Source organism: Mobula hypostoma, chromosome 1 (genome assembly GCF_963921235.1).
Source record: "Mobula hypostoma chromosome 1, sMobHyp1.1, whole genome shotgun sequence".
Classification (NCBI taxonomy): Eukaryota; Metazoa; Chordata; class Chondrichthyes; order Myliobatiformes; family Myliobatidae; genus Mobula; species Mobula hypostoma.
Window position 1 is genome coordinate 182,129,216 of NC_086097.1, and position 23,809 is coordinate 182,153,024.

Here is a 23,809-nt window from a genome sequence, read left to right on the forward strand (position 1 = left end):
TTTACCCTCTTTGTGTGCATCCCTGACACTATGACGCTCCTTCAGTGCTGCCCCCTTCAACACAACAGCATCAAACACTACTTCCTTCCCTACAATCCCCAGACAGTGTGGCACTCCTTCAGTGCTGCTCTTTAATTTTGGGTATGAACAGGCAACACGTTCAACTCCCAAAGGAGGCAATTTAGGCAAGTGAATCACCTAAATTTGGGAATTCACAACAACAGGTAAAGTGTTAGAAAAACTACTAGATTGCTGTGGATCACTGATGTATTGGTGGGAGAGGAACCTGCTGATCGCACCCAGCTTGGCCTGTGACTTACAGAGGACTAGGACACGTTATGGTGTTTATAGACAGTGGTTGGGCAGGCTAGGATTTTATTCCTCGGAGCACTAGAGATTGAGGGGTGACCTTGTAGTGGTCTGTAAAATTATGATGGGCATAGATAATGTGAGCACACAGAGTCTTTTCACCAGGTTGTGAAACTAAAAACTAGAGGGCATAGGTTTAGAGTTAGAATGAGTCGATTTAAGATGGACCTGAGCAGCACCCTTTTCATGCAGAGGATGATCAGTATAAGGAATGAGCAACCACAGGATGTGGTTGAGACAGGTACACTAGTAACATTTCAAAGGACATTGAACAGTACAGGCCCTTTAGCCCACAATGTTGCACTGACTTTTTAACCTACTCCAAGATCAAGCTAACCATTCCCTCCCAGAGAACCCTCCATTTTTCTTTCATCCATGTGCACAGGAGCAGAATTAGGCCGTTTGGCCCAGCGAGTCTGCTCTACCATTTAATCATGGCTGATCCTTTTTTCCCCTCCTCAGCCCCACTCCCTGGTCTTCTCCCAGAAACCTTTGATGCTGTGTCCAATCAAGAACCAATCAAGTTCTGCCTTAAATGCACCCAACGATTTGGCCTCCACAGCTGCCTGTGGTAACAAATTCCACATATTTACCATCCTCTGGCTAAAGAAATTTCTCTGCATCTCTGTTTTAAATGGATGCTGCTCCATCCTGAGGCTATGCCCTCTTGTCCTCGACTCCCCTACCAAGTGAACCATCCTTTCCACATCTACTCTGTCTAGGCCTGTCAATATTCAAAAGGTTTCAATGAGATCCCCCCTCATGCTTCTAAATTCCAGCAAATGCAGACCCAGAGCTTTCAAATGTTCCTCGTATGATAACCCTTTCATTCTGGAATTATCCTTTTGCGTCTCCTCTAAACCCACTCCAATGCCAGCACATTTTTTTTTAGCTGAGCCCAAAACAGTTCACAATACTCAAGGTGAGGCCTCACCAGTGCTTTATAAAGCCTCAGTATCACATCCCTGTTCTTGTATTCTAGACCTCTTGGAATGAATGCTAACATTGCATTTGTCTTCCTTACCACTGACTCAACCTGCAAGTTAACCTTTAGGGTGTTGTGCATAAGGATTCCCAAGTCCCTTTGCATCTCAGATTTTTGGATTTTCTCTCTGTTTAGAAAATAGTCTACACATTTATTTCTACTACCAAAGTGCATGACGATGCATTTTCCAACGTTATATTTCATCTGCCACTTTCTTGCCTATTTTCCAAATCTGTCTAAGTCCTTCTGCAGCCTACCTGTTTCCTCAACACTGCCTGCTCCATCAGCAATCTTCATATCATCTGCAAACTTGGCAACAAAGCCACCTATTCCATCATCTAAATCATTGATATACAGTATAAAAAGGAGCGTTCCCAACACTAACTCCTGCAGAACCCCACTTGTCACTAGCAGCCAACCAGAAAAGTATCCTTTTATTTCCACTCACTACCTCCTACCAATCAGCCAATGCACTAACCATGCCAGTAACTTTCCTGTAATACCACAGGTTCTTAACTTAGTAAGCAGCCTCATGAGTGGCACCTTGTCACCCTTCTGAAAGTCCAAATATACAACATCCACTACATCACCTTTATCTATCCTACTTGTAATCTCATCAAAGAATTCCAACAGGTTTGTCAGGCAGGATTTTCCCTGAAGGAAACCCTGTTGACTTTGTCCTATCTTATCCTGTGTCACCAAGTACTTCATAACTTTATCCTTAATAGTTAACTCAATAGTTAACCTTAATAATGACTCCAACATCTTCCCAGCCGCTGAGGTCAGGCTAATGGGTCTATAATTTCCTTTCTGCTGCCTTCCTGCTGTCTTTAAGAGTGGACTGACATTTGCAATTTTTCAGTCCTCTGGCGGCATGCCAGAGTCAAATGATTTTTGAAAGATCATTTCTAATGCTTCTACAATCTCTATCGCTATGTCTTTCAGAACCTTCTGGTGCAGTTCATCTGATCCAGGTGACTTTTGTACCCTTAAGTCTTTCAGCTTTTTGAACACTTTCTCTCTTCTAATATTAACTGCACTCACTTCTCTTCCCTCACACTCTTCAACATCTGGCACACTGCTAGTGTCTTCCACAGTGAAGACTGATGCAAAATACTCATTTAGTTCATCTGCCATCTCCTTGCCCTCCATTATTATTCCTCTGGCCACATTTTCTAGTGGTCCCATATACATTCTCAGTTCTCTTTTATATTTTACATACTTGAAAAAGTTTTTACTATCCACCTTGATATTGTTTGCTAGCTTGCTTTCATATTTCATATTCTCCCTGCTAATGATTCTGTTAGTTGCTCTCTGTAGGTTTTTAAAAGCTTCCCAATTCTCTATCTTCCTGTTAATTTTTGCTTTGTTGTATACCCTCTCATTAGCTTTGTCAGCCATGAATGTACTATTTTGCCATTTGAGTATTTATTTCTTCATTTTTGGCATACATCTGAACTACACCTTCCTCATTTTTTCCCCCAGAAACTCATGCCATTGCTGCTCTGCTGTCATCCCTGCCAGCATCTCCTTCCAATTTACTTTGGCCAACTCCTCTCTCATACCACTGTAATTTCCTTTACTCCACCGAAACACTGCTACATCAGACCTTACTTTCTCCTTATCAGATTTCAAGTTGAACTCAATCATATTATGATCACAGCCTCCTACGGGTTCTTTTACCTTAAGCTCCCTAATCACTTCTGGTTCATTACGTAACACCCAATCCAGTATAGTTGATCCCCAAGTCAACTCAACAACAAACTGCTCTAAAAAGCCATCTTGTTGGCATTCAATAAACTCACTCTCTTGAGATCCATTACTAGCCTGATTCTCCCAATCGACTTGCATGTTGAAATCTCCAATGACAATCATAACATTGTCCTCTTGACACGCCTTTTCTATTTCCAGTTGTAATCTGTGGTTCACCTCCCAGTTACTGTTCAGGGGCCTGTATATAACTGTCATCAGGGTCCTTTTATCCATGCAGTTTCTTAACTCAACCCACAAGGTTTCAACATCTTCCGATCCCATGTCACATCTTTCTACTGAGTTGATGCCATTCTTTACTAGCAGAGCCCATCTGCCTACTTTCCTATCTCTCTGATATAATGTGTAACCTTGGACATTCAGCTCTCAACTACAACCATCCTTTAGCCATGATTCAGTGATGTCTATAATATCATACCTGCTAAAAGTAATAGTGCTATCTAAGATTCTATTAAGTTTTGCTAATGTGTCTGACTCTACCAACAGCCCAGTCAGTGCATTCCATGCACTTACACTCTCTGTGTAACATATCTATTTCTGCCATCTTCTGTGCTTTCCTTCAATCACTTTAATGCCCTCTCCTATTAGCTATTGCCACCCTGGGAAAAAGACGCTGGCTGACCACTCTATCTATGCCTCTTAGCATCTTGTACACCTCTATCAAATATACTCTCATCTTCCTTTGCTCCAAGGAGAAAAGCCCCAACTCACTTACCTTATCCTCTTAAGACATACTCTCTATTCCATGCAGAATCGTGGTAAATAAGACCTTAAAACATAAGAGCAGAATTTGGCCACTTCGCCCATCGAGACTGCTCCACCATTCCATCATGGCTGATTTATTATCCCTCTGAGCCCCATTCTCCTGCCTTTCCCCGTCACCTTTGATGCCCTGATTAACCGAGAACTTATCAACCTCTGCTTTAAATATATTCAATGACTTGGCCCCCATAGCCGTCTGTGGCAATGAATTCCACAGGTTCACCACTCTGACTAAAGAAATACCTTCTCATCTCTGTTACAAATGGATGTTTCTATATTCTGAGGCTGTGCCCTCTGGTTCTAGACTCACCCACCATAGGAAACATCCTCTCCACATCCACTCTGTCTCGGTCTTTCAATATTCATTAGGTTTCAGTGAGATTCTCCCTCATTCTTCTAAGCTTCAGTGAGTACAGGAACAGGCATAGGCACAGAGCCATCAACGTGCCTCATGTTAACCCCTTTATTCCCAGAATTATTCTTGTGAACCTTCTTTGGACCCTCTCCAATGTTAATGCATCTTTTTAAAAATGGGCCCAAAACTGTTCATAATACTCCAAGTGTAGTCTGATCAATGCCCTATAAAACCTCAGCATCTCATCCTTGCTGTTATATTCTAGTCCTCTCAAAATGAATGCTAACTTTCCTTACCACCGACTCAAACTGCAAGTTAACCTTTAGGGAATCCTATACCAAGTCCTTTTGAGTTTATAGAGCTGCAGCATTATGTGATGTCTCAGTCCCCCGACTAATAAAGGCTGACACTCCGTACGTCTTCTTAACCACTCTGTCTCCTTGTGACATTTGGATAAATACATGGATAGGAGTAGTTTGTTGGAAAAATAGGACCAGATTTTGCATGGACAACTTGGTCTGCATTGATGTTGGGCCAAAAGGCCTCTTCCCCTTCTGCATTATTCTATGACTCTGTGACTGAACTAACACTGTGTGTATTTGTTTATCAGGGAATTGTAGGGAACCTGTCAAGTGGAAAATCTGCTCTAGTTCACCGATATTTGACTGGAACCTATGTGCAGGAGGAGTCACCTGAAGGTATTTGTGTGTGTGTGTGTGTGTGTGTGTGCGTGTGTGTGCGCGTGGGGGGGGGGGGGGGGGGAGGGGTTGCTGTTTATACATGGATGTATTGGGCAGTGGCCAAGACTTGCTGCTTTGTTACCCAGTAATGTGATAAACCTTGGTTAACATTCATATCTGTTTGACTGTGAATGTCCATTCATGTTGCGCTGTCACAGTAACTGAAAAACATGGAATAGTGCTGCACAGGTACTTCACTCCACCATGTCTGTGATGACCATGATGACAATCTTAACTAATCTTATCTGCCTGTCTGAATCCTATTGTACCTACTGCTACTGGCAGTGCATTCCAGGCACCTGCCACTGTGAACAATGCAGATCATTGGCATAGAGTGGTCACCATGGACATGATGGGCTGAAGGGCCTGTTTCTGTGCTATCTGACCATGACTGACCTCCGTGAGAAGAAATTCCTGTGAAGAACTGTCCCTTGATCTTAAAACTACATCTCCTTGTTGAAGCCACAATCTTTAGTGATAACATGTCAACACCTACCCTTTCAAAAACCCCTTAGGTTTCTATATCTTGCAATAAGATCACCTCCCATTCACTGATAGGACAGCCCTTCATCCCAGGAAGTAGCCTGGCGTACCTGTACTGGATTGACTCTGGTATGAATGCATCTTAAATAATTGGACCAAACCCGTACACAGTACTTCAGACATGGCCACACTCACACCTGTGGGTGAGTGTGTGTGCCTAGTAGGGTGTTTATATGTGGAGGTACTGGGCAATGGGCAAGTTTTGCTGCCTTGTCACCCAGCAATATGATAAACCTTGGATAGTAGTCATATCTGGTCTTGACTGTGAATGCTCTGTTAATATTGCACTGTGGTGGTAACTGCAAGAACATGGGCACCTCAACTCACTTTCAAGGACCCTTCTTCTCATGTTATCGATATTTATTGTTTATTATTATTATTATTTCTTCTTTTTGTATTTGCACAGTTTGTTGTCTTCTGCACTCTGGTTGACTGCCCTGATTGGCTGGTCTTTCATTGATTCTGTTGTGGTTATTATTCTATCGGTTTATTGAGTATGCCCACAAGAAAATTAATCTCAGGGTTGTATATAAATTTAATTTCAACTTTGAACACCTGGCACAGTTGTGATGATATTTTTCTATTTCTGAGCTTCAGCCCACTCTCTGCCAGTCGCGTTGGTAACTACTCGCTGTACTTGCCTGCTGACGTCCTGTGGTGAATGCACAAGAGTAATGCTTTTAATTTGTACAGAGATCACTTTGCAGTTCATTCATGAGCACTCTCTGTGCTTTTAGATGACAGTCTGCTTCACATTCCTTTGAGCTCACACTTCCTCACATTGGGCCATATTTGCCACGTCTGAGCCCACACTGTAGGAATGGTTGGTTGTGCTGGAGAGCACACGGAGGGCATTCTCCACCACTTGAGACTAGATACTCTGGGCTTGTTTTCCAGGGAGCAAAGGACAGAAGGAAATCAAATTGGTAGGGGCATTGCTAGGATTGCATCAGAATTGTTTTCCCACAGTAGGGATATCAAAAACAAGAGGATATCAGTTTAAAGCCACTAATCACAATCAGGCAAAGGAGGAAACAACAGGAATTCTGCAGATGCTGGAAATTCAAGCAACATACATCAAAGTTGCTGGTGAACGCAGCAGGCCAGGCAGCATCTATAGGAAGAAGCGCAGTCGACGTTTCAGGCCGAGACCCTTCGTCAGGACTAACTGAAGGAAGAGTGAGTAAGGGATTTGAAAGCTGGAAGTCACTTTGCCTATCATGTCTGTGCTGCCCATTGAAAAGACTTCTCCAAAGAATTCTTTTAAGTACAGACAAGAAAATTTCTGCAGATGCTGGAAATCCAAGCAACACACACAAATGCTGGAGGAACTCAGCAGGGCAGGCAGCATTTATGGATAAGAGTACAGTCAAAGTTTCAGGCCAAGACCCTTTAGCAAGACTGGAGAAAAAAAGATGAAGAGTAGATTTAAACGGTGGGGAGAGGGGAGGGAGAAACACAAGGTGATAGGTGAAACCGAGAGGAGAAGTGGTGAAGCAAAGAGCTGAGAAGTAGATTGGTGAAAGAGATACAGGGCTGGAGAAGGGGGAATCTAATAGGAGAGGACAGAAGGCTATGGAAGAAAGAAAAGGGGGAGGACCATTAGAGGGAGGCAATGGGTAGGCAAGGAGATAAAGCGAGAGAGGGGAAAGGGGAATGGGGAAGTGGGGGCATTACTGGAAGTTCGAGAAATTGACATTCATGCCATCAGGTTGGAGGCTACCCAGATGGAATATAAGGTGTTGTTCCTCCAACCTGAGTGTAGCCTCATCGTGACAGTAGAGGAGGCAATAGATTGACATATCCATGTGAAAGAGGATGTACTGGAGCTTTTGGAAAGCACCAAGTTGGATAAGTCTCCGGGACCAGATGAGATGTACCCCAGGCTACAGTGGGAGACGACGGAGGAGATTGCTGAGCCTCTGGCAGTGATCTTTGCATCATCAATGAGGATGGGAGAGGTTCTGGAGGATTGGAGGTTTTTCAGATGTTGTTTCCTTATTCAAGAAAGGGAGTAGAGATAGCCCAGGAAATTATAGACCAGTGAGTCTTACTTCAGTGGTTGGTAAATTGATGGAAAAGACCCTGAGAGGCAGGATTTATGAACAATTGGAGAGGCATAATATGATTAGGAATAGTCAACATGACTTTGTCAAAGGCAGGTTGTGCCTTATGAGCCTGACTGAATTTTCCGAGGATGTGACTAAACATGTTGATAAGGGTAGAGCAGTAAATGTAGTGTATATGGATTTCAGCAAGGCATTTGATAAGATACCCCATCCAAGACTTATTGAGAAAATAAGGAGGCATGGGATCCATGGAGACCTTGCTTTGTGGATCCAGAATTGACTTGTCCACAGAAGGCAAAGAGTGGTTGTAGACAGGTCATATTCTGCATGGAGATCGGTGACCAGTGGTGTGCCTCAGGGATCTGTTCTGGGACTCCTTCTCCTCGTGCTTTTTATAAATGACCTGAATGAGGATGTGGAGGGATGGGTTAGTAAATTTCCTGATGGCACAAAGGTTAGGGGTGTTGTGGATAATGTGGAGGGCTGTCAGAGGTTACAGCGGGACATTGCTCGGATACAAAACTGGGCTAAGAAGGGGCAGTTGGAGTTCAACCCAGATAAGTGTAAGGTGGTTCATTTTGGTAGGTCAAATATGAGGGCAGAATATAGTATTAATGGTAAGACTCTTGGCAGTGTGGAGGATCAGAGGGATCTTGGGGTTCGAGTCCGGAGGACACTCAAAGCTGCTGGTGCATTGGCCTTCATCAACTGTTGGATTGAGTTTAAGAGCTGAGAGGTAATGTTACAGCTTTATAGGACCCTGGCCAGACCCCACTTGGAGTACTGTGCTCAGTTCTGGTCACCTCACTACAGGAAGGATGTGGAAACTATAGAAAGGGTGTAGAGGAGATTTTCAAGGATGTTGCCTGGATTGGGGAGCATGCCTTATGAGAATAAGTTGAGTGAACTCAACCTTTTCTCCTTGGAAAGGCAGAGGATGAGAGGTGACCTAATAGAGGTGTATAAGATGATGAGAGGCATTGATCGTGTGGATAGACAAGGGCTTTTTCCCAGGGCTGAAATGGCTAACATGAGAGAGCACAGTTTTAAGGTGCTTGGAAGTAGGTACAGAGGAGATGTCGGGGTAAGTTTTTGACACAGAGAGTGGTGAGTGCGTGGAATAGGCTGCCAGCAATGGTGGTGGAGGTGGATACGAAAGGGTCTTTTAAGAGACTCCTGGATAGGTACATGGAGCTTAGAGAAATAGAGTGCTGTGGGTAACCCTAGGTAATCTCTAAAGTAAGTACATGTTCGGCACAGCACTGTAGGCTGAAGGGCCTGTATTGTGCCATAGATTTTCTATGTTTCTATATCGGAATGGGAATGGGAAGTGGAATTAAAATGGGTGGCCATGGGGAGATCCTGCTTCTTCTAGCAGATGGAGTGTAGGTGCTCCGCAAAGCAGTCTCCCGATCTACGTTGGGTCTCACCAATACACCGGAGGCCACACTGGGAGCATCAGACACAGCATACAACCCCAACAGATTCACAGGTTAAGTGTCATCTCACCTGGAAGGACTGTTTGCGGCCCTGAATGCTAGAGAGGAAGAGGTGTAGGGGCAGGTGTAGCACTTGTTCCGCTTGCAAGGACGAGTGCCAGGAGGAGATCAGTGGGGAGGGACGAATGGACAAGGGAGTTGTCTAAGGAGTGATCCCTGCGGAAAGCAAAAAGGGAGAGATGGAAAGATGTGCTTGGTGGTAGGATCCTGTGGGAGATGACATTCCTTTAATATTCTATTTAAAAGATCTCATTGGCTCTGTCTCCACTGCCCTGCCAGCTCACGGTTCTACTCTGTATAAAACCATTCACTTCACTCCTGTCTGCTGCCAATTCCCTGTCTCTTTGAGTCACTGATTCCCCCCACCCCCGTAAATGGAACTTTTTGAAGACCAAGCCAAGTTTATTGTCATCTGCACGAATATACATATACACAGGTGCATTGAAAAACTTACTGTCTTCTGAAAAGCAGCCTTCACGAGAGAGTTTGGCCAAGTGGGTATACTTGGCCAAACTCTGCCCTTATCACATCTTGCCTCTAATATTTACCTGTGAGGAAAATTAATGAAAGTCCCCCTCTGTGGGACTGTCCTTGGAAATATGGTCTGTTGCTCCCTCAAGCCCTCTCTAGTACATGAGTGTCTGAGGATGGTAGCCGCTTGAACACCTCTTTTTTTTTTACTTCCCAGGTGGTCGGTTTAAGAAAGAGATTGTGGTTGATGGACAGAGCTACCTTCTGCTGATTCGGGATGAAGGGGGTCCTCCTGAGGTGCAGGTGAATATTAGACTCCAGTCTCTCCCCAGGAGTCCCTGCTGCCGAGATCATGGGAACCTTTATAAACCACGCAGCTGGAAGATTGTGGGTTCGACACTTCCAGGAGAGAATGTGCAAGGGATTTATCTCCAATGTCTCCCCAGGAATCCATGCTGCAGAGATCACAGGGAACCTTTATAGATTGCACAACTGGCGAGAGGACTTCAGGGAGGAGATGAGAAAGGGATTTACCCATGTGTTGCTGGGGATGAGGCACTTCAGTTTCGTTGGTGGATTGGAGAAGCTGGGATTGTATTTCTTGAAGGAGAAAGTTGACAGATGGGATTTAAAACCATGAAGGATATCGATATAGTTGTCTAATAGAAATTTTTCCCAGTGGTTGAAAGTCTAGAGCTAGGGGGCACAAAATAAAGGTTATTGGCAAAGGTGAAGTAAATGAGAGTTCGTGGCTGTGGTTTGATGAGGACTACCTGAGGTGAAGAGTTGAGCAGTTTCCACTGTAACATTCACAAGGTTACAGAGGGGAAGCTTGGAGCCGAGAGACTAGCTGGATTGGGACAGGCTTGATGGACCACATGACCTCCTTCCTTGCATCACCGCTTTGTAATGCTACATTTGTACTGAGTCAGCTAAAACATAGACTTTGTGTTCTAGAACAATGCAGTACATATACAGGCCCTTCAGCCAAACCAGTCCATGTTGACCATGGTGTCCACCCATCCAGTTCCAATTCCTGGCAGTCAGTTAATACCTCTCCAAAACCTGCCCCTCACATACCTGTCCAAGCGCTTCTTAAGAGATACTATTGTACTTGTCTCCCCAGACAGCTTGTTCCACGTACTCAACACTGTATGACCCTTAAAAATTTTTCCCCCTCTCACCCTAAACTGCTTGGTTTTGGACTCTCCTACCTGTGGAAAGTTTTGTTATCACTGTTAGTTGGGACATGGCTCACGTGCAGGTCAGACTGTGTGATGGGTTTCCTTCCTTAAAGGGTGGAACTGAGTGACACAGGGTCCGAGGGATCAGAGGTGGGCCGGAGTCCAATGGGTCTCAGGGACTGCTGCTGGCGGGGTACCATGCTGAGTGAGAGACGATATGGCTTTGTGGGAAATAGATGGATCTGGGGGAATGAGGTAGGGAATATGTTTTTAATATGATGGAAGATGGGTTTATGGGTGCAAATGATTGTGGGAAGAATCTGCGATGTGAGAATGAATAGAAGCTGAGTGCTGAGGTCAGGATGGTTGCTGGGCTCTAGCGGGGCTGGAAGTAAGTGCGTCTAGTGTCAGGGGTGGCTGGGGATGTGGGGAATGTATTTGCTCTGACATCTGCTGACATGAAGTGGATTTGTTGCCCTCAGTTTGCAGCGTGGGTGGATGCCGTCATCTTTGTCTTCAGTCTGGAGGATGAAATCAGCTTTCAGACAGTTTACAATTATTACATGCGACTCTCTACCTACCGGAATACAGCTGAGATTCCGATGGTGCTCGTGGGTACACAAGGTAAGCAAGCTTTTCCTTCATGGGTCCTCCATCTTCAGGGACCTGCAGGATGAGGGTGGTGACTTACACCTGCTGTGATGAAGGTACAAGTTACAGGAAAAGGAAGAGACGGGGTAAATCGCGAAACAGCAGGGCAGTAATACGGAGCTAATTGTTGGAGCTGAGGCAGACAGGTCTTTGAGTCCTGATGGACATCCTCTTAGGATTTGAAAAGACGTGGTTAGTGCAGTGGCTCAGCATTGGTTTTAATTTTTCCCTATGTACCAGCAACCTGGCTTCCATCCCGACTTTGGCTGCTGTTTGTGTAGAGTTTGTATGTTCTCCCGGTGACTATGGATTTCCTCTGGGTACTCCGGTTTCCTCCCACCCCCCAAAAACTGAAAGCTGGTACGTTAATGGGCTTGTCTGTGGGATGTGGGTAATTGGAGTTTGTTTATTGTTGCACATATATCAAGATACAGTGAAAAGCTTATCTTGCATATTGTTCATACAAATCAATTCATTACACAGTGCACTGAAGTAGAACAAGGTAGAACCACAACAGAATGCAGAATAAAATGTAACAACTACACATGCAGGTAAACAATAATGTGCAAGTTCATAATGAGGTAGACTGGGAGGTCAAGAATTCATTTTACATGAGGGAACCATTCAGTAGTCTTAATACAGCAGGTAAAAGCTGTCATTGAGTCTGGTGGTACATGCTTTCAGTGTTTGTGTCTTCCGATTGATGGAAGAGGAGAGAAGAGAGAATGTCCATGGTGGGTTGGGTTTTTGATTATGTTGGCTGCTTGAGGAGTGAGAAGTATAGACAAATGGGAATGTGGGGAGTATAAGCAGTGAATCTGTTTCTGTGCTGTTCCTAGATTTGTGGAAGATCCTACTAGATTGGAAAACAGTAAGTCGAACTCCTTAACTCAAGACGAGATAGAGAGTAGGACACTACAAGCCTGTTAACTAAACATGTTATTGGGAAAGTATTAAGAGGCATTATTAGAGTACTGTACAGCACACAAACAGTTTGAATATGAATGTACAAGTTTGCAGATGATAAAATAGTAGATGTTGAAGAAGGATAATTACAGGGGATCTAAGCCATTGATTGGCCAGGGGGAATCTAAGTACATGGGCTGAGGATTGACAAATGGATTTCAGTCCAGGTGTATGTGAGATACTGAATTTTGGGAGATCAGACTAGGGTTGAACATACAATCATTATTTGGGTCCTGGGGAATGTAATACAACAGAGTTAAAGGTACATAGTGAAAAAGGCTTTTGACATGCTGGCCTTCATCAGCCAGGCATTGAATATAGGAGTTGGGAAGTTATGTCGCAGTTATAAGATGTTGGTGAGGCTGCATTTGGAATATTGCGTACAGTTTCGGTCATTTTTGGAAAGATGCTAATGAGCCAGAAAGAGTGCAATAAAGATTTACCAGGATGTTGCCTGGACTTCTGGGGGCTTGAGTTCCAAGAAGTTGTGTAGACTGGAATATAGGATATTGAGGAGTGGTGTGATAGAGGTATGTAAGATCATGAGGGGGATAGACAGGGTGAAAGCACATCGTCTTTTCCCAGGGAGGAGATGCTAAAAACAAGAGAGCAAAGGTTTAACATCAGTGCCGAGAGAATTTAAATGGGACATCAGCGGCAGCTTCTTAACGCGGAGGGTGGTGTGTATTTGGAATGAGCTGCCAGAAGTAGTGGTTGAGGTAGACACATTAGCAACATTTAATAGCCATCTAAATAATTAAATGGATGGGAGAGATTTCGAGGGCTATGGCAACACAGTTGGCATGGATGTGTTAGGCCAAAGGACCTGTTTCCGTGCTGTATGACCCAACTTGTCCATGTTGACCAAGTTGAAGACATTATTAAAGTCGTTATAGCAGGGCACAGAAAAATGTGAAATGGTTAGCAGGAGAAAAAGCATTTTCTCTAAATGGAAATAGAATGGATCCAGGTGTCCTGGTCCATGACCTGCAAAATCTAAGTGTATACTTAGACCAAGTAACAAAGAAAGTTACCAGAATGCTCTTGTCTATAGTTTGAGGAATTGAATATCAATGGAGGGAGGTTTTGCTTCAGTTGTACAGGACATTGCTGAGACCAGTGGAGCATTAATACAGTGTCTTCTCATTTAAAAAAAGGATGCTAATGGATGGAAAACAGTTCAGGGAAGGTCTCTTGATACCGAGAGTGGGTGAAATGTTTTTTAAGGAGAGGTTGGACAGACTGGGGTTCTATCTGCTGGAGTTTAGCATATTGAAAGGGGACAATTGAGAGATGAGGTCCTGAGGGATTGTGACCAGATGGTTGTGGGGAGAATTTTTTTCTTGTGGGAGAATCTAGATGAAGGATAAATGTTTCTTTTTTTTTGCTGTATTTATTTTATAATATATAATAATTTTATGTTTGTACTGCTACTGCCAAACAATAGATTTCATGTACCTAAATAGAGCTCCTGTATCTAATAAAATGGCCACTGAGTGTACATTCGTGGTTCTCTACTGCTGTAGAAGACCACTTCAAGGTTTGACATATTGTGCATTCAGAGATGCTCTTCTGCACTCCACTGTTGTAACACAGTTATTTGAGTTACTGTCTCCTTCCTGTCAGTTTAAAACAGTCTGGGCATTCTCCCCTGACCTCTCTCATTAACAAGACGTTTTTCATCCGCTGAACTACCGGTCACTAGGTACTTTTTGTTCTTTGCACCATTCTCTCTAAACCCTAGAGGATATTGTGTGTGAAAATCCCAGATCAGCAGTTACTGAGATACCAAAACCTGAGTTTGCCAAAGTCTCTAAGATCACATTACTTCCCCATTCTGATGTTTGGTCTGAATGACAATTGAATCTCACCATGTCTATATAATCTTACGCATTGAGTTGCTTGCCACATGATTGGCTGATTAGATGTTGCATTAACAAGCAGGTATACTCAATAAAGTGGCTACTGAGTGTAAGTCAGTGGTAAAAACCTGATTCTGTTTCTAAAATTAAAGAGTGCTCATTTGTGACTGAGATGAGGCATAACTTTTTTTCTTTCAGAGGGTTGTGAGCCTTGGGATTTCTCTTCCTCAAAGGGTGGTGAAGTAGTGGCTTGGAATGGTTTTAGGGGGAAGTGGATAGAAATGATCTTATTAACTGGGGCAGCATTGATGAGAAGCTGAGTAGCCTACACCTGCTCCTAGTTCCTATGTTTATTATTTACAACAAATATCCCACAGCATTCGTGTGGTATTAATTATTGATTTATTATTGCCACATGTCCTAAGATTCAGTGAAAAGATTGGGTTTGTACAGATCAAGTCAATACACAAGTGCATTGAGATAGAATGAGACATTTAACTGACCTGCTGTAACCAATCTCCCCGAACACCTTCCTGCTTCTGGGCCTTTCCATTCATCTTCATCCCTGACTTGGTCAGCATCAACGTTGGGTGTCCAGGGTGACCCAATCTGACAGCCAGGTGTCCAGTGTCTTGGGACACGGTCTGACAGCTGTGTGTCCTGCGACACTGACAGAATGTGTTGAGATTCTCAGTCTGATGGTAGGTGTGTCTAAATCTGTGCCACAATGTGTGCTGGACTCGTGATCAGTAGGTTACCTGTGCTGCTCGAAGCATATAGTGAATGACTGTCACCTAAAAGTTGTACAGGTAGGGATATGTGTGTGACCTATCATTGTTTAACCCCTGAGAAATGAGGGTGTGATTCTCTCACTGACTACCCAACAGAACTAGATATAGTTGTTACTAATCACCTGTAGTTAATTTGTTGATGCTTATTACCAACTGTGCTTGATCTGTGACTGTACTCACTGTTTGTAGTTAACTGTCTGCAGTTAAACTGTGATTGTTTATTATCTTGTTGTAGTTGTTCTGTGACTGTTAGTTCACCAGCTGTAGTTATATTGACACTGGTGTTAACTTCCTGCATTTGATTGGTGAACATTTATTAACTGACTGTATCTATTTATCAGATGCAATCAGTGCCACAAACCCTCGGGTCATTGATGATGCCCGTGCACGAAAGCTGTCCAATGACTTGAAGCGGTGCACATACTACGAGACGTGTGCTACCTATGGACTGAATGTGGAACGAGTTTTCCAGGATGGTAATATCACCTTCTTGACATTCTATAGCCAAACTTGAACACTTTGTTGCTGTAGTTTCTGGCAGGAAATACAATTTTCATTTGTCTTTTTTTATCTTTTCTTTTATAATGATAGTGTGCTGTTTGCTCTGTTTTTGTAGGTTAGTTTGTGTTGCTGTCAATGTTCAGTGTAAAGTTGTATCCTGATTGGGGAGACTGGCTGCAGTATTGCAGTTCTCCAGCAGATGGTAGTGTGATCCAGTCCCTGGGACAGGCCTCGCTGGTGCCCTGCAGTGGTGCACTGAGGAATTGCTGCTGTACCCAGAAACTTCAGACTATTAGGTGCTGGGTAGTAGGAATATCAGTCTAGTTCCAGTCATTGTATATGCTGAACTTTCTAGAGATTCCCTACTCCACTCTTCTGGGAAGTTAGACTACAAGTAGTATCAAATCCTTAGTTGTAGAGGGGAATTTTAACTGAGCGCACTGCAGTTTAGTGGATATGAGTAGAGAGATTTTTGGATCAGCAGTTGTTAGAAACTCCTTGAACAGAGCAGTATCTTGTGGAAGTGGAAGAGCTGACCCTTTGTACAAGATCCGCGCAGATAAATGATCAGATTTGTCAGCATTCCTAGCTGTATCTGCTGTTCTCTTGTTTAGTGGCTCAGAAGATTGTAGCATTACGGAAGAAGCAGCAGTTATCGATCGGACCTTGCAAGTCACTGCCAAACTCCCCCAGTCATTCCTCTGTTCCCAATGCCTCTATCCCGTCTGTGCACATCAACCAGGTGAGCCATCTCTCTCTATCAATGGGACTATCACTGGGGCAACACTTTTTTAGTGTGTGTCAGCTGCAGTGTTCGACGTTGAACTGGCGGCTAAAGAAAGTAGAATTGTAATCTTTGGAGTTTAGAAGGGGGGAGGTGGAATCCTACTGGTTGTGCAGGGGTTGACGGGGAGACATCACAGCATATCTGTTAGTGGTAGAATATTGAACAAAAGACATGGTTACAGGATGAATGATGAGGCTGCTTGAACTCGCACTGACAGTGGGGGGGAAACACATGGCCATTGGATCCCTTGTGCCTGCTTGCCATTTGATAAAGTAATGGCTAATATTTTACCTTGGCATCTTTTCCTTCACCAATACCATGTCTCTTGATCAACAGTCTACTGGAGGAGCTCAACAGGCCAAGCAGCATCTGTGTGAGAAAGTGAACTGTTGACATTTCAGGTTAAAACTCTGCATCAGGACACAATTCCTTTCCGATCACAGTTGCTGCTTGACCACTAAGTTCCTGCAGTAGACTGCCCCAGATTTCAGCTTATGATGTCTCCATGTCTTTTGATTCCTTGTTGATTCCTTGGATATGCCCAGTAATCAAACCTCTCTTCCTTCCAGTGCAAAGAATTGCAGAGAGTTACCATCCTCTGAGTGAAGAAATTTCTCCTCTCTGTCTTGAATGGATGAGCCCTTGCTTTTTGTCTGTGCTTACTGGTTCTAGACACCAGTCAGGGGAAACATTGTCTCTGCCTCAACCCCACCAAACTCTGAGAGAACATTGAACCTTTTAGTGAGGTCACTTATTGCAGTGTTATACTGTATAGAAACAGATTCATTGGCCCACGTGTCTATGCAAGCCATCAGTTACCCATCTGCACTAATCCCATTTACCTGTGCTTAATTAGAGGCTTTCTCTACTTGGGTGATTCAGATGTTCACCCAAGTGCTTTTGAAGGGCTGTGAGAGTTTCTGTCTCTACCACCCCCTCAGACAATGTGTTCCGGATTCCAGCATCCCTCTGGGATGAAAATTTCTTCCTCGCATTCCCCCCAAACCTTTTGTTCCTGTTCTTAAACCGATGTCCTCTGGCCTAAGATGCTTGGACGTGGGGTAAGGTTTCTAATTATCTCCCTCTTCTCTCATGATTTTGTAAATCCCTATTCGGTTCCTCCTCTGCAAGGAGAACAGACTCACTTTCTCCAGTCTCTCCTCAGAACTGAAGCATTTCATCCCAGGCAATGTCCTGAGAAATCTCCTCCTTACCCCACCACATCCTTAAAACATCAGAGCAATGTGCTTTTCTAAAGTAGCATCCACAGACCCAGGAACTGGGGGAATTTTACAATCAGTGTATTGGAGGTGTGGTCATGTAAAATGCTGAATATGGAGCAGCTCGTTAGTCTGGTGATGTGATTTGCTGGTGGGTTTTTAAATCTGATGTGATGCCCACAGGCTGCTAATGGAGGAGTCTTCAGTGATTACTCCTCATCAGTCCCATCCACGCCAAGTATGAGCCAGAAGGAACTGCGAATTGAGCCAATCGCCGCCTCCAGTACTCCCACCCCCATCCGCAAGCAGTCCAAACGTCGCTCAAACATATTTACAGTAAGTATGAGGCCAATGATTGCATGGCTTTGTTAAACAAAGAGGAATCAGGAGCTGGAACTGGCCATACCACCTGTCAGGATATTGAATTAAATTGGGGCTGATTTTTGTAATTCTTTATTTCCTGCTGGGCCCAACATCTACTTATCCTGCTCTCAAATGCGTGGAGAACTCATCATCCAGAACACATTGGAGCAGGAATTAGCTGCCAGGCCTCTCAGGTTTACTACTGCATTCTGCTTGATAATGGCTGATCTTCCCCGGGCTCCATTAGCCTTCAATTGTCACAGTTCCCAACACAGTGATGTTTTTGCCCCTCCATAAATACTGTCTGAATTGGTGAGTTCCTCCGGTATTTTGTGTGTGTTGCCCCCAATTCCCCGATCATTCAAATATATGTCAGTCTTCTCAAAGTGTCCCCAGTGAATTTGTCTCCATAGCCATGCGGAGTGGTAAAATTCCAATGACTCGAGCCATTTCTTCTCTCTCCAAACTTCACTGAGTGTTTATTTATCCGAAGACAATGATCCTGGTTCTAGACACAGTAAATCTCCAATAGCTGGTCTATGACTGTTCATTAATCCTGAGCATTTGGTATCTTCCTCACTGGATTTTGTTTTCCACTCCCTTTTAGCTCACAGGGGCCTCATTTCTCACACTTCATTTAAAGTCACCAGGATTCGGAGTCACATCCATCGATCCAAAAGATTGGCAAGCCTGGCACCACCAGAGGGCTGAGGGGCCCGATTATTGTCTGTACCTGTAAGACAGGAAACACTTTGGCAGCAATCATCTTTTGAAACCCCTTAAAAGTTTAAATGAGATCATCTCCCATTGCCCAGAGAGTACAGGTGCAGACAGCTGTATGCTTCCACATAAAATCATCTCCAGCCCAGTAATTAGCTCCATGAAACATTTCTGTTGTGGCCCTGAGGCAGAGGTATCTTTCCTCACATCAGGGAGCAGATTGATCCCTTCCCTCAAAATGAAATTGTTCAAGATGTACAACAGGATAGAAAGCATCTGTGGACAGAGGGAGGGAGGGAGAAGGAGAGAGGGAGACACACTTCATATTTCAGATTTATGACCCTTTATTTGCCATTCTAATGACTTGGATATTGTTGTCCTGTTTCTGGTTTTAAAAAAGGAGATCTCTGAACACCAGTGTTTACCTCTATCACCTCCTTTAGATGGTACTTAACTGCTCTACCACAAAGTTAACAACCAGAACTTCAAAAATGGACCACTGCTTCCTCTGAGCAGTTCAGGCCCCATTTAGCCCTTACCAATATCCAACAAGCAGCAAAGGTGAATAGACAGTTACTATATTTGGCTAGTGTTGATTCAAGAAGGAATGCTACTCTGTAAAACTGAGAGAGGTGCCAGCCCCTCATACTCTCAAACACAACAAGGCAAGGTGACGTTTGGGAAAGCCCCTCATGTCTGAAGTTGCTCAACTGATGGAAATTACACCAGGCCACTGGAGGAGTTCTCAGGAGAGGCAACTGAAATCCTGCCCCTCCCACAATGGAACCCTCCCTCGGTGCTACCCCTCCCACAGTGTAACCCTTCTGCAGAATGAAACTCCCACAGTACTGCCTACCTCAGTGTGATCCTTTCTCTGGACTGTCCCTCCCAAAGTATGATCCCCCCTCTGTACCATCCCCCATAGTATGCCCTCCTCAGTACTGCCTTCCCACAGTGTAATCCACCCTTCCTCATTAACACCCGTCTACAGTGAGACCCTCCTTCATTTGCCGCTTTTTTTTAACAAAACTATAAAAGTTTATTTACAACACATACACACAATCAATATTTACAAGACAGGAGGTATACTCTAATTAAAATAGGGTTACTACCAACTATAAAACAGTCAATACCCTGGGGAACGACCGCTCATGGAAGTCCCCCAGTGTGCCAGCCATGACTGGGTGCTCCCTCTCCAAGGACAGCCGGGCACGGATATATTCTTGGAAAAGGGGCAGGCTGTCGGCCGGAGCAGTGTCCTCCTCCTTCCGCTGCCTAGACCTATGAATGGCCATCTTGGACAGGCCCACGACCAAGCCCACCAGGAGATCCTCCTCACGCCCCTCCCCCTCCTGAACTGGGGCCTGTATATGAGGAGTGTGGAACTAAAGTGCAGCCAGAACCTCAGCAGTTGTACTCTGAGAAACTCAAAGGACGGCTGCAACCTCTCACATTCCATGTACACGTGGTACTCTGACTCCTCTCGCCCACAGAATGGACAGCTGGATGGGGTGTCAGTGAACCTGCTCAGGAATCTGTTGTACGGGGACTACCTGATGCAACATCTTCCACTCCAGGTCCCCAATGTACAGGGGAAGCACCCCTGCATAGAGATTTCCACTGGGGACCTCCTCCGCTGCCAGATGATAACACCCCCTCAATACTGCCCCTTCCACAGTGTGACTCTCCCTCAATACCCCCCACAGTGTGACTCTCCCTCAATACTGCCCCTCCCACAGTGTGACTCTCTCCCTCAATACTGCCCCTCCCACAGTGTGACTCTCTCCCTCAATACTGCCCCCCCACAGTGTGACTCTCCCTCAATACTGCCCCCCCACAGTGTGACTCTCCCTCAATACTGCCCCTCCCATAGTGTAACGCTCCCTCAATACTACTCCTCCTTTTTGTTTTACATAAGTTTATTCACACATAAAATACACAAAATACAAACATCAGGGAATTACAAGACTGTCACCAATTTCAAAATTACAATATGATTACTACTGTCTATAAAACACTCAATTCCCTGGGGGAGGGGGTGTGTCATTCCCAGAAATCCGCCACTATACCCATAGTGACCATCTGCTCGCTTTCCAAGGTCAACCAGACATGAACGTAACATTGAAAGAGGGGCAGGCAGTCTGCTGGGGAAAGCCCTCGGCTACGTGCCACCTGGACCTGTAAATGGCCATCTTGGCCAGGCCCAGTAGCAAGCCCACAAGTAGATCTGTCAAGTGACCCTCGCCCCCACCCCCTGTAATGGGTGCCCGTCTATCAGAAGTGCAGGCTGAAGTGCAACCAAAATCTGAGCAGCAGCCCTTTCAGGTACTTGAACAAGGGCTGCAGGCTCTCACACTCCATATAAACATGCTGCACTGTTTCATCTCAGCCGCAGAAAGGATAGGTACTTGGAGTGTCAACGCACCACCTTAACAAGCTGCTGCATGGTACTGCCCTATGCAACACCTTCCACCCCAGGTCATCAATGTACAGGGATCAATACCACCGCTCTCACAGTGTAACACTCTCTCAGTGCCGGCCCTTCCCTGAGAACCGTCTCTCCAACAGTGTGACACTGCCTCAGTACTGCCCTTGCAACGCTGTGGTCCTCCCCCTGTACCGCCCTTCCCACAGTGTGGTCCTCCCTCTGTACTGACCCTTCCACATGTAGTTCTCCCTCAGTACCGCCCTTCCCACATGTAGTTCTCCCTCAGTACCACCCCTCCCACAGTGTGGTTCTCCCTCAGTACCGCCCCTTCCATGCGTTGTTCTCCCTCAGTACCACCCCTCCCACAGTGTGGTTCTCCCACAGTACCGCCCTTCCTACAGTGTGGTTCTCCCACAGTACTGCCCTTCCTACAGTGTGGTTCTCCCACAGTACTGCCCTTCCTACAGTGTGGTTCTCCCATAGTACCGCCCCTCCTACAGTGTAGTTCTCCCTCAGTACCGCCCCTCCTACAGTGTAGTTCTCCCCCAGTACCGCCCCTTCCACGTGTAGTTCTCCCTCAGTACCACCCTTCCTACAGTGTGGTTCTCCCTCAGTACCACCCCTCCTACAGTGTAGTTCTCCCTCAGTACCGCCCCTCCCACAGTGTGGTTCTCCCTCAGTACCACCCCTGCCACAGTGTAGTTCTCCCTCAGTACCACCCCTCCTACAGTGTAGTTCTCCCTCAGTACCGCCCCTGCCACAGTGTAGTTCTCCCTCAGTACCACCCCTCCCAAAGTGTGGTTCTCCCTCAGTACCACCCCTCCTACAGTGTAGTTCTCCCTCAGTACCGCCCCTGCCACAGTGTAGTTCTCCCTCAGTACCGCCCCTGCCACAGTGTAGTTCTCCCTCAGTACCGCCCTTCCTACAGTGTGGTTCTCCCTCAGTACCGCCCCTACCACAGTGTAGTTCTCCCTCAGTACCACCCCTCCCAAAGTGTGGTTCTCCCTCAGTACCACCCTTCCTACAGTATAGTTCTCCCTCGGTACCGCCCCTGGTGTGATTCTCTCGGTATGAGGGTGAATTTCTCGGCTCATCACTCTGCCTGGTGCAATCCCACTGCCAACAGTTGAACCCCTCAAATGCCATCACCAAACGTGACGGCAAACTGGTCAGTGAGGCACTGAGGAAGCATCACACTGAACGATGGAATCAAATTTGTATTGGGAATGGGGGAAGATGTGGTGAGCATGTATCAGTTGTTTGTAGAGGATAGAGAGTATGAAATTTCTGGGATGGCACTGGGGAGTTAGAGTGTGCTACTGGTGTGGTGAGTTCCTCTGGCTGTTGTTGGGAAGGGGACTTCTGCCCTGCAGTTTATGTGTAGCCATGCACCTGCCATTCAGCATGGAATTTATTTGCATTCTCTGTTCACTTCAGTCTCGCAAAGGCACTGACACAGACAAGGACAAGAAGAGCCTCGATGGTAAAACAGACAATATTGGAAGTGGACGAGCAATCCCCATCAAACAGGTAAGGAGCCTGTCTGCTGCTTGGTTTGCTTCTTTGGGCTTTTTCTTCATATCGCTCTGAACATTCCTCATCCTGACGGCAGGGGTCAGCTAAGTCCATTCTGGTGTCAGGAGCAGACCCATCCCCACATGTTCTGTAGAAAGGCAGCTGGGTTTCAGGAAGATAGTGAAGGCTGCAGAGGCCACATTTTGAAGCATGAATCTGGTGGTGGCTGTCTGGTGTTTGCACCAATGCCCCATCATACGTCGCTGCCACATTTACAGAGATTTCAGATGATCTCCATGTGGCTGATAGAAGCTTGGTGCTTGATATTGAGTCTGACTGTGATTTGAAGGTTTCAGGGAGTTCATTATGGTTATCAGATTTAGGCTGTTTGTACCACAAGGTGCAGGTGTGTGGTTTGTGGAGAGCTTTGGGCCTATTGTATTGAACATGCAGAAGAGAATAATGTACCACTGTACCACTGCCATCTCAGTAACAGGAGCTGTTTGCTCAATGGCTTCTCCTGCTCTGCCTCTCTTAATGTCTGTCTATCAATCCTACATGTGCTATTGAGCTACAGATCCCTTAGTAATGTGCCTTGTGCTGTTCCCTGCTTGGATGTAGCATGAACACTGAGTGTTGCATGCCTCTGTGAATTGTGTATACAGATCTGTTTGTTAGAAAGTGATTTATATTGTGTGGTGTCTAATACTAATGAGTGTATATGGTGTATGTCATTGTTATTTCTCTTGAGGCTGTGTTGTACAGAGTGCCGTGTATAAGAGGTATACTTATAACATGTTTGTAAAACAAAGTAAATGAACAAAGGGCTGATTAACTGAGAATGTCCCCCATACCCTGTAACACAGGGATGCCTGTATTACTCTCTGTGTAAAATAGCTGGCTCCACAATTCCCCTGTGCACTTTGCCCATCACTATGAGGCTGGGTCTCTGATCATTGAAACATCCACCGATTGTTAGAGACACAGAGATTACTGCAGGGTAACAAGCCCAACTGGTCCACGCCAACAAAGATGTCTCTCTGAGACTGTACCTTTTGCCTCCGTTTGTCCCACATCCCTGTAAGCTGTTCCTATCCATGTAACTGCCTGAATGTCTTTTTAGCATTTTTAGCATTGCAGCACTTCACTCATCCAGGCTGCTGTCCCCACATTTCCAATCAGCCACCAAATCCCTGTACCAAAGAACTCTATACCTTCAGAACTAAATAACTGCTGCCTAGTGATACTGGCACTAATC

At 45.1% G+C, this 23,809-nt stretch overlaps 1 protein-coding gene across 6 annotated transcripts in view; it reads left to right on the forward strand.

The window, feature by feature from the left end:
• Nucleotides 1-23,809, forward strand: part of LOC134353179 (arf-GAP with GTPase, ANK repeat and PH domain-containing protein 3-like) — a 545,439-nt gene that overhangs the window by 327,693 nt on the left and 193,937 nt on the right. For all 6 annotated transcript variants that reach the window (XR_010019562.1, XM_063061195.1, XM_063061204.1 and 3 more), the window contains exons 3-9: nt 4,852-4,939; nt 9,781-9,866; nt 11,230-11,371; nt 15,359-15,493; nt 16,133-16,260; nt 17,709-17,861; nt 22,474-22,566. Coding sequence is in view for 5 of the 6 variants with exons in the window: in XM_063061195.1 (XP_062917265.1) it covers nt 4,852-4,939; nt 9,781-9,866; nt 11,230-11,371; nt 15,359-15,493; nt 16,133-16,260; nt 17,709-17,861; nt 22,474-22,566 (825 nt within the window). In the remaining variant the exon portion in view is untranslated. The remainder of the gene's footprint in view (nt 1-4,851; nt 4,940-9,780; nt 9,867-11,229; nt 11,372-15,358; nt 15,494-16,132; nt 16,261-17,708; nt 17,862-22,473; nt 22,567-23,809) is intronic.